The sequence below is a fragment of the Pteropus medius genome, unplaced genomic scaffold (assembly GCF_902729225.1).
Source record: "Pteropus medius unplaced genomic scaffold, Ma_sr-lr_union100, whole genome shotgun sequence".
Classification (NCBI taxonomy): Eukaryota; Metazoa; Chordata; class Mammalia; order Chiroptera; family Pteropodidae; genus Pteropus; species Pteropus medius.
In genome coordinates, this window is record NW_024351567.1 from 4,240 (window position 1) to 14,877 (window position 10,638).

The window sequence follows — 10,638 nt, forward strand, 5'->3', positions numbered from 1 at the left end:
CCAAGCTTCCGCTGTGGGGCGAGTGGATGGAAATTGTCCCACGGCAGGGCAGGGCAGGGCAGGGCACCTTCTTCCTTTCCTTGTCCACTCTCGGACGTGGCTGGACGCCCTTGGCTGGCCTTCGGGTCTGGGGAGCGCTGGGCTCTGGGGTCGGTTTGGGGTCTGGCCGGTGACACTCACCGTGGTCGGGAAGGAGGGACTGAACAGTGGACAGAAGCAGCTGGGGGGCGGGTGTCGAGCGTCTGGCCGCTCCGCACTCCGCTCGGGTCTGGCGTTCCTGGGCGACTCCGTCCGTGACCGGGGCCGGCACCGTTGGGATCACGACGGGACCTGCGGCTGCGGTTGACCGTCCCCCGGGCGCTCCACCCCGCTGCTAAGTCCCTCTCTTCCCCGACAAACATGAGAAAACCTAGCGAAACTCATCTCCCCACCTTTTTTAAAATTGTTTTCTTGATTTCCAAGTTCACTTCGATTCCCCTTATTTCTAACGGGACTCTCTTTCTCCCCAGACGATTTCGATTTATCGGATGCCCTTGGCGGTGAGTACCGTTAACGACATTTTTTAAAAAAAAGGACCGTGAATATTTTCCTGCCATGCAGTCGACACGCTTGAGCGTGCTGTGCTGTCGTACACAGAGGCACATCAGGCGAGGGGAATCGAGGTGGCCTCACGGGGTTCCCCGGGAATAACGCGTGAGCCCCGTGATGGCCACACACTCCGTGCACAGTGGGCGGGGGCCTGGGGAACGGCGTCCTGCTGGGCACACTGACCTGGGAGAGAGCCAGCGCTGGCTTCTCTTGGCTTGAGCCTCGTCATGTCCCTGAGTGCCTGTGCCTCTGTGTCCAGACTTTGTCCTTCTTTTTGGGGCCCTGGACGTATAAAGAGCCATCCCTGTGGGTCCACTGTGACCTCTAGAATAACGTCCGCTTCACCAATGCCACCTGCAAAGACTCTGTTTCTAAACAAAGTCAAATTGCGAGGTTTGGGGTGGACGTGAAATTGGGGGCGTGCTCGGACACCCTGGAGTCAAAACCACGGGACGGCACAGACCCCATCACCTTAGTGGTGGTGTTGGGGTGCTTTTGGGCCAGTCAGACGAGGAGGGGCTGGAGGCCGCATTTGGGTCTCTTGACCTCAGTGTGTTCGTGCTTGGTTCCTGGGAGGCCGGCCTGGGTAGGGGGTCCTGGGGAGCCGGGAGTGTGTTCCACGCAAGACACGTGAGCGGCAGTTCAAGCAGGGGTGCCATGTCCCTCCGGGTCGTCTCACCTGTGTGAGCGCTGACCTCCCGTCCTGCGGGCCCCACTCACAGCCCCAGTCAACGCCGGAGCTGGCAGGGGGTTCCCGCTCCCCACAAAAATCGCAGCTGACGTCAGCCTACCTACGTGCCTGCTGACGTCCGTGGGTCACAGTGGGCTCACGAGTCACCCGTCCACCGGTGGCCTCGGCGTAGGAAAAACGATGCTTGAAACACACCTGCACGATTTTTTTTTTAATGGGACATCCTTGAGACCTCACTGTTTCTGAGCTGCGAGTTTTAATGACTGATCTCTTTTCCCTGTAGACATTGACAAGAAACCCACCGTGGCACCCCCGAAGAGACCGAACGCGGGTAATGTGCTCACTGTGCAGACGTAGCACGGAGATGCTCGGCGTGTGCCCCGCGGTCCCCCGAGAGCCGGGGGAGGCGTGGCCGAGCGGGCGGACGCGTCCTCCGGGGCTTGTGGACGTAGTCTGCTTAACGTGCGACTCGCCCTGTGACGATGAAGCTGTCCAGTGCAGTCGTGACTGTGAGAACGGACACTGACCCCTCCACGAGGTGCTTCCGGGGCGTTTTGACAGGATCTGCACCGGTCTTTCCTCTGAGTGTCCGTCCCTGTTTTGGGATAATCATTTCTTGGGAGGAAATAATTTTAGGGGCCGAGCTGCCCCGTGACCCATGAGCCAACTCAGATTTCGGCCTGCAGGACCGGGCTTGACTTGATTGTCACCGGTCCTTGCTAAGAAAATGCAGAAACTGGGCAGAGATAACAAAATTGCCAAAGGGAATGGTCCGATGTGGGTGGTTCGCTCAGAAATTGATGCCCAAAGTTCGGGACAGCTTGTGACCGTTTTTTTTGTCCCCCAGTCATAAGAGGTCACTTAACTTTGGGGCTGCCCCGTAGAAGGTCTCCTCCCTGCGCGAAGGGATCGCAAGTCCTCACCGAGGTCCGCGTCCCCGCGCTGAGCGGGCTCACGGAGGACGTCGGATAAATAACTGTCCGGTCACAGAATTCGTGCCGCGCGGTCGGCTTCCAGCGGCCGTCACGCCTCCCGCCCGTGATTCGCTGTGTCCAGGGGACACACGAGCGTCTCTAGACGTAGCTGGAATTTGAAAATCGTTCTTAAAACGAAGGAGGCGGCCTTCGAAACTGTCGGCAGTCTTCGGGTCGATTCGGCAAACCCGCCTGGCTCAGTAGAACCGCTTTCGAGGTGCCCTTCCCCCCTGTATCGGCTCACGAGGGGCCTCCCTGGTGGCGGTCTCGCTGGCCGGAGCCGTGGGTCCATTGGTGGGGAAAGATGGTGGCCTGGCAAAGGAGGAGGACAGCACGTTCGCAGGCGGGGCTGGAATTCCAGGACGGGCCGTGTGGCGCGTTCGACTTCTTCGTAGATGACGTTTGTCTTCGTCTGAGAGCCTGGTGACGTGAGCGCGGTGGGCAGTGCAGCCTCTCTGCCGAGATCCTGGCTGGCTCGCTGGCAGAAAGCGTTTCCGATTTCACGGCCACAGCGTTTCGTGCACCTGTTTAGGGCCCCCTTCCCTGCACGCGTCGCCCCGAACTTGGGGATTGACCACCGGTTTCTCTCTTTTAGGTGACGACTTCGACTTAGAGGATGCCCTGGGCGGGGGCGGACACCGTGAGTACCTCTCCTCCACGTCCCTCGTGGCCGGCTTGCTTCCTCGCGCCCAATGAGTATCATTTCAAAGAGCCTCATCCCTTTGGAGTGATCGGGGGAGCCGGTGTCTACCAGGAAAAGCTCAGTAATGGCCGTGCTGTTGAGTTTGTGCTTCTTCTCCGCGTGCTTGCTTTTACCTTGAAAACGCAGCCTTTTAGGGGGATGGGAAGAAACAGGAGGGTCCTCGCCAGGGCTGGCTGCAGCGGCTCAGTCCACAGGGGACCCCGCGTGGAAATTCTCCGGACTGATCAGGCCGAGAAGCCCGCTGTGTCCCCGTGCGCTGGGGCCCGTGGTGCCAGGCGCACGTGTTCGGTTTCTGCCCGGGGCACACGCGGCTGGCTGAGCGCTGTGGCTGCGCGGGTGCTCGGCGGTGTGTCGGGGCCGCCCCCTCCCCCGCTCCGCCATCGCACCGTCCAGTGCGCCCTCGTCACGGACGCTTCGCTTTCCTGCCGGCAACGTGCCCGACATCACTCTGACCTTTCGCAAACAGATGTGCCGCAGACGCCCAGGCCGCACCCCAACCCGAAACCGAATCCGCAGCCGCAGCCGAAGCCCGAGCAGCCCGGATCTGCCGGTAAGACCCCGGGGCGGCTCTGCGGGTCTGCGCTGCGTCGTTATTTATTCCGGGAAGAGCAGCGAGGTCCATGTCAGGGGCGCGAGGGAGAAGCTCGAATTGGCGTGTGTCGTGTTCGGTCCCTTCGTGCAGCGTTATGTCGACTCCCCCGTCGTGCACGACCTGCTCCGAAACGAGGCTTTTGCCTCGCGTGCGATTTTCACCCGGCGGAGCCCGATGTCGCGTCCAGGCTTCCGCGAGCTCTCTGAAAGGTCGAATGCGGGTTATTAAGGACATAGAATCGACGTGGACGAGAGAATCGGCTTGTTTCGAAACCGTTTTGCCTCTTCCGACACATCCCCGTAGGCTCGGTCACGGCGTGGCATCGGTTTTCTGAATGGAACGCCTGTCGAAACTGTAGATTTTCAGTGTTTTCCTTGTTTACACATTAGTTTAATTTCCAACACAGAAAAATACAAACATTGTCCACCTTCTAGTGCCGTTGACGTGTGCGTGGTCACTCTCTCCATCCAGCATTTCATATGTCAATTTGAGCGAAAGGAATTTTAAGCGAAAATGGCAATCTTTTGCTCATACTGTGTGCTAACGCTATTTTTTGCTAATAATATTCGCTATATTTTGTTAATAATATTCCATAAACACTTCTTCGTGTCATTTAAGCGTTGACCGTACAATTTTTAAAGACAATGACATGCCCTCCTAAGGAATCTCTGATTTCGAGAACGTCACGTTCCTTCGGATATTGCCGAATGATGAATGTCAAAGCGAATGTAAGGCACCTTCACGCATTTTCCTTTCTTGTCGTTAATTCCTTCAAAGAGATTCTAAAAATCAACCCGTTGAGGTCGAGGTGGGTGAGCGACACCTACAGCTTTTGACAGTGTTTTTTTTTTTTAAATCGCCCTCAGAATTCTGCCAATGTACGCCGCTTCCAGCTGTGTGTTGAGCATCCATTTCTTTAGTGCCTTCTTCATGAAAACACCTATCAGATAGGTTGTCAAAGCCCCACTTTGTCCTTGTTTCAGGTTCTTTATTCCGAAATTTAAAAAAAAATTCCATATGTCACTTGGCAAGATAGTTATGGCTTTTTTGTTTTGTTTTTTTTTTTGATATCGGTTATTGCTGTCCTTTTTTATTTCTTATATTTCAGGATATCTAGTCTCCTTACTGACTTATAATCTTACCGTGTTTATTTACAGATATTAATTATGTTCAGTCATTGATCGTGAAGATAGTTTTTGCTACTTATTTTCACCTTTGAGTATTTTTCAACAGGATTTTTTCACTGGTAGAGCAAGGTAAACTGTTTTCTTCGTGGCGTCTTTTATGCTTGTGTGTTTCTTCCTGCTCCTTTGTGACTGTTTATTTTTTCCTTTTAACTTCAGAAACATTTTGTCATTGTTCCTCTTCTCCCTTGGGGAAAATAAAAGGTCTGTTTTGTTTTCAGTTGGACCATTCAGCACTGTAAGTGGACGTACAGACTGCAGACACGATCGTAAAATGCAGCTTTTTCCTTGAGGTTCAATTTGATGGGCTTCTTTCTCATTATTTCTCTAAATGTGTTTCTAAATTGTTTCTCCCCGTTTTTACTTGCTTCTGTAAGTACGTTTTTGTGTCCATTATTTTCCTGTTTATTTCTATACTATAGAAATGACTTTTGTCGATATTTCTGAATGAGCCACTTACTGATGACCCTTTATTTCTTTTAATAGTTTCTCTTTATGTCTTAGCTGTTCTGAGAGGACTGTCATATTATTTGCAAATGATTTTTTTTTAAACGTTCCCCTTTCTTACGTTTATATTATTTTCCGTGCAAGTTACTTGTTTTTATGTCATTTTGCCTTGGCTACAAAACCCAAGACAACTTTAAAATAGGAGACAAGTCATGCTCCACTTTATATGAAAAAAGTTGTGTATTTTTTTCTTTTCTTTTCTTTTTTTTAAAGAAAAAGAGATTCATTTCAGGAAATATCGTTCTAGTCTAGTTCACTTAGTTTTCCGAAACGGGCATACATATTAAATTTTATTAGATGCGCGTGGTCATCCAAGTAGATTGTCTTTTTGCCCTTCTTTTCAACCCATGAATATCATGACTTATGTTGAAGGGCGTCGACATGTAAAGTGTCCGTTTGCATTTCTGGAATTAAACTCTGGTTAGTCATGATAAGTTCTGTAAAACAGGTGGATTAAATTCGATGTGTGTCAGCGAGACATCATCACCTAACACATCCAGACAGCCATCCCCAAATTGGGAGGCTTAAAATTTTAAAGCGTATGACGTGTAAGGAGCCTGGGCTGGGCCGGGCTGCCCTGGGCTTGGCTCTCCTGTGTTTGCGGTTCGCTTGTCTGGGTGACCGCAGCTGGCATGACAGCGTTCTTCCTCCTGTGTCCTTCACGTCCTACCACCTGCCCGTGTGAATGCGTCCTTATGGGGCAGGAGGGCTGAACCCAGCAGAGGCTGCTTTAAAAACCTCGGTTTCTGTCAACAATGCTGCCTCGAACGTGGAGGAGGAGCCTGTGTCTTGGGTTTCTTCAGATAAATACCTGGAAAGGGATCCCCGGGTACTTCGTTGTGTCTTGTTAGAGCCTTTGTTTTAAAGTCCATCAATAGAGGAACGAAGAGAGAAGAGGTGGTTCATGGACACCGTGGAATATTACTCGGCCATGAAAAAGGATGAAATGTCGCCATTTGCGACAACATGGGTGGACATGAGGAGTTTTAGGGTAGAAAGGGGATCGTGCTGACTGAGAGAAGTCAGACAGAGAAAGACAAATCCCATATGATCTCACTTATAGCTGGAATCTCAAGAAAAAAATAAACAAGTACGACAGAAACAGACTCATAGACACAGAGAACAAACTGATGGGTCTTGGAAGCGGGGATGGGATTAAGAAGGGCAGATCGGCAGCTACAAAACGGTCACACGGACATAAAGCGCAACGGAGTCGGTAACACCGTAATAACTAGGTGTGCCGCCAGGTGGGCACTCGATTTACCACGGCGATCGCTGCTAATTATACAGAATTCTCACCACGATGCTATGTGCCCGAAACTAGTATAAAATAATATCGAATATCAAAGTAATCGAAAAATTAAAAAATTTTTTTTAATGTAAAAAAAAAAGAAAATTGGACTCTGTTAGCAGTTCGTCAATAATGCAGTTTCCCAAATTGCATTTGTGAAGGTTAAAAAAAAAACTTTTTAGTGTGTGTCAGAAAAAAATAACTGTCCCCCGCCTCCCCCACTGATTAGATTTTCAGCCATCCGGGCGTGTCCCGTCTGGCTAACGTCTTGGTGCCCTCAGTGAGTCACCTGGTCACGGGGCTGGGTCCCGAGTCGAGGCGCGGTCAGAGCACAGCGCTCCCTATGGGACGCTGGACAGTGACGGTCATTAGTGCCATCGATTTCTCCTCAATAGAGCCCTTTGGGATGGTTATATTTACGTCCACGCGAACAACAGGTACCCCCTTCTCGTTTCTTTCGGCGTCCACTTTTTTGGGGGCCGTAGCCGGGTTTCGGGCGAGACCAATTTGAGGAGTTTTAGGGTAGAAAGGGGATTCCGGTGCAGGGCCATATTTGGAAGGTTTCGCGGGGTCTAAGGCTGTTCTCTTTTCCTTCAAGACATCGAGACTGGTTCGACGGCTCAGACGTGCCAGGTGACACTGTTGTTTTTCCTCCCCAGGTGGATTTTCGGATTCCGACCTCGTGGACGGGACTTCAGGTGGAGGTAGAGTGGTTTGTCTCTCTGTGTGTTCTCTCTGTCCATCACCTGCCGCCTACCTGGTCTGCCGAGTCACAGAGTCCTGGCAGCCAGAGAGGTCGCAGTGGGCTGCTTGTCCCTCTCCCTCTGAGCTCTGGTGTTTGCACAGACGTCGCGGGTCCAGGCTGCCCCGGGGGATGCTGCTCCCTGACGGATGGAGCAGGTCCTTCCTGCCCTCCAGGATGGGGCGGCTGGAACTGGCCAGGCACCCGCCGATGGACCCTTTCGCCTAGGTCGTCTGTGACGATCTTGTGCTGCTGGTGGCCTGTGTGGTGTCGCATAACTAATGAGTGTGGAAACCGAGGCCCTCAGAAGGAATGGAGGTGACCTGCCCACATGACACTTGGCGGCATTACAGTGATACTAGGTTTTCCTGCCTCTGCCTTGAAACTCGGAGGTCGGAGCAGGGTCCAAAAGAATCTCGAAACAGAGCAAATAAAGAAGATGAAATATAGACTACGCTTGCACTACTCACAATGCACTTGCACGTGTTTAGCACGTGCACAGATGGTTCTGTCGTGATGTGTTGTGTGTGTCTCAGGAGTGAACAGGAGTGAACCTTGGTTTCCCCGAGGCCCTGCGCAGGGTCTCGGGCGGGCTGCACGGTCCTGTCCTGGGCTGTCTCCGAGCCCAGTGAGAGGGGACAGAGTCCCTGGGGCACCTCAGGACCCGCGGGACGGTGGGCCTCCTGTGGCCCAGCGTGCACGGCCCGTGTGACCGAGGCTTCTGGGAAACGGGAGGGAGACGCAGAATACCTTCGGCGTGTCGGGGGCATCCCGCTCGGCCCTGGAAAGGGACGCCGTGATGTTAACGGCCTTCGCCGTGCCGTGGCGTCTTCCGTGAAGGTCGCTTCACAAGCCGGGGTCCCCGGCGCCGGCCCTGGGCGTGGGTTTTTCTTCGCCGCGGATCGTCCTGATGCGGCCGCTCAGGAAGCCTCGTTGTCTTGCAGCGGGAGGCGGCGGAGGCGGCGGCGGAGGAGGCGGCGGAGGCGGAGACCAGAGGCACGACGGCAAGGACCAGGGTGCGTGGCGCGGGTCCCCGGCCTGCGGGCCGCGCGGTGCAGAGAGGGCGTGCACGGCCGGCCGTGTCCCCGCGTGCGGCCGCGGGGCGGGCCCCGGTCTGCGCAGCCGGCGCCTTCCCGGCGGAGCACGTGTCCCCGTCCGCGAGCGCGGTCGTGGGGACCGTGCGCTGCTCACGGGACGGGGAGGGACAGCGTGAGACGCTGTGCTGGGAACCGATGATGGCGCGGGACCCGGGGCGCACAGCGGGACGAGCTGCGGTGTTGCCTGGGACTTTTGGGGTACAGGAAGGAGACACCCCTGTGGGCCGGGCGGTGGGGCTGCCTCCGGGTGTCATGTGCAGGATCAGAGGCTGCGTTTGGGCGCTGGAGGGGCTCAGAGTTGGTCCCCTGCACGGCCACCCTGGGACTCAGCCCCGGCTCCGTCCTGTGCGCAGGGCGTCCGGCCACCGGGCCTGGCGTCTCCCCGTGCCTGGCCCCATCACGAGGCCTCGTGCTTCTCCCCACAGATGACGCCCCCGGGGTGGTCCCTGGCATCATTGGGGCCGTCGTGGTGGCCGTGGCTGGAGCGATTTCCAGCTTCATCGCCTACCAGAAAAAGAAGTTTTGCTTCAAAGAAAACGGTAAGGTCGTCACCGTTGCTGCTTCCTTTCCCCTGCGCTTTGCTACCTTAAAAACTCTGCTTTCTTTAACAAAAAACCCAAAAAACCAAAAACACAACAAAACTTAAGAAAAGCACCACTGAGCTCGGTGCCAAACCTCCGTCCGGCGGCTGACGGCTACTTCGTGGAGCCGCGAGGCCGCAGGAGTCAGAGTCGGCTTCTGTCCCCACGTGGCCCGTGCCCAGTTGTGCAGAGCTGTGTCGGGGACCAAGGACTCCGGCCGCGGCTTTGACATCTGTCGAGGGAGGACGTGCAAGCCGGGAGGTGTGGACTTTCTGTGATGATTCGGAGGTCGTGAGCGAAGGTGCTGACGGCCGCCTGGCAGGGAGCCGGCGCTGAAGGACGGGTACCCAGAGCGATCGATGCATCTTCCTTGACGACCGTACAGTCACTGTCATCGTCATAGTCGTGGTCAGGACGGGACTGATGGCCGTGGGGCCACCACACTGGTTTCTGTCTGGATCCAGCCTTCACTCTGCGGGGCTCACGAGGCTGTGACGTGGTTTGTGGGACAAGGGGACAGGGTCCCGTGGACTGGGCGCCCATCTTGCACGGAGGAGCCTCCTGGCGCCTGTGAGCGTGCGTCCTGCCCGTCCCCGGCCCGCGGACCCCACCGCTAGCCCGAGGCGGACAGTCCCATGCAGCTTCGGGTTTCCACCTGCAATAAGCTGCGGTGTGTACGTCGCTCCTGGGGTGCCGTGCGGGGAGCCTGAAGGCATCGCCTCCCACTTGCAATGGGGGGCTTTCCACCCGGGGGCGTCCGGCCGCAGGGCGAGCAGCGGCGCTGCCGAGTGGACCCATGACGGACTTTGGGGACGTGCCCGGCAAAGAGCTGCCGATAGAACGGGCAGCGAGACGCGAAGGCACCGTCCCTCTCTGTCACCTCTCAAGTTCTCCTCGCGCTGGCGGACGGGCTACATGAGCAGGGGTTCCGTCCTTTACGGTGACATCTGCCTCCCTCGCGGGAGATGCTCAGCTCAGCCTGACGTCAGGCAGGAGGGGCCCGCGGCGGTGGCCGGGGGAGGGCAAGCGGGGCGCCCCTCGCGGCGTGCTCTGAAGTCCGCCGGGGGACCCCGGACGGTTCTGTGGCCGCGGACCGTTCTCGTGGCTTTCTGGGGTGCCGCGGTGCCGCTGGGGGTCTCCACGCGCCCAGAGGCTGTCCCACCGTCTTTGATGCCTTTAGGCCAAGCTAGCGTCAGGGGCGACGTTAAATCTTCATTGTCTTCCCAGTTTTCACGGGGTCCGTGACCCCGAGCTCACGTACCACGCCCGACGGGAAATGCCAGCCCTGCGGACGGCGGTTAATGAGGCATTCGCGTCTCCAGCCGTAAAACGCCCAGCGTTTAACACAAAGAACATGAGCCGCTGTTCTCGTAGCCACCCCAAGACCCTCACGGGGAAGAGTAAGCGTCTGTCTCACTACGTGGACAGGTCCTGCCGGGTTCGGCCCTGCGGTATCAAATGGATCTTGCGTGTGTGGTTCCCGGGAGTCTTGGGGTCGTGCAGGGCTGTGTCATGGGTTGGTCCTCTAAGCCCATGTGCTGGCGAGTTGCAGATTTCCTAACAGAGACGTGGCCGCCACGCACCTCGGTTCCTACGGAAACCGTGGAGTTGGGGACACTTGTTGTACGAGACTGGCCGATTCTGCAGTGTGGTTTTCCAGGATTTTTCATTCTCTCGACTTCCGTCCT

The 10,638-nt window shown here is 55.7% G+C and overlaps 1 protein-coding gene across 1 annotated transcript; it reads left to right on the forward strand.

The window, feature by feature from the left end:
• The first annotated feature begins 359 nt into the window (after nucleotides 1-359).
• On the forward strand, nucleotides 360-9,524 carry LOC120587041 (uncharacterized). Its single transcript, XM_039843648.1, has 9 exons — nucleotides 360-539; nucleotides 1,563-1,610; nucleotides 2,849-2,893; nucleotides 3,423-3,506; nucleotides 7,190-7,234; nucleotides 8,217-8,366; nucleotides 8,469-8,709; nucleotides 8,795-8,908; nucleotides 9,415-9,524. The coding sequence occupies exons 3-9, from the start codon at nucleotides 2,870-2,872 to the stop codon at nucleotides 9,522-9,524; spliced, it is 768 nt and encodes a 255-aa protein (XP_039699582.1). The 5' UTR covers nucleotides 360-539; nucleotides 1,563-1,610; nucleotides 2,849-2,869.
• The last annotated feature ends 1,114 nt before the right edge of the window (nucleotides 9,525-10,638 follow it).

Excerpts from the sequence above, each read along its gene's own strand:
- LOC120587041 (XM_039843648.1), top strand. The coding sequence starts at position 2,870 with ATGCCCTGGGCGGGGGCGGACACC. Across the intron at positions 2,894-3,422 it reads CCTGGGCGGGGGCGGACACC|ATGTGCCGCAGACGCCCAGG; the intron begins GTGAGTACCTCT and ends TTTCGCAAACAG. Across the intron at positions 8,909-9,414 it reads GTTTTGCTTCAAAGAAAACG|CCTTCACTCTGCGGGGCTCA; the intron begins GTAAGGTCGTCA and ends GTCTGGATCCAG.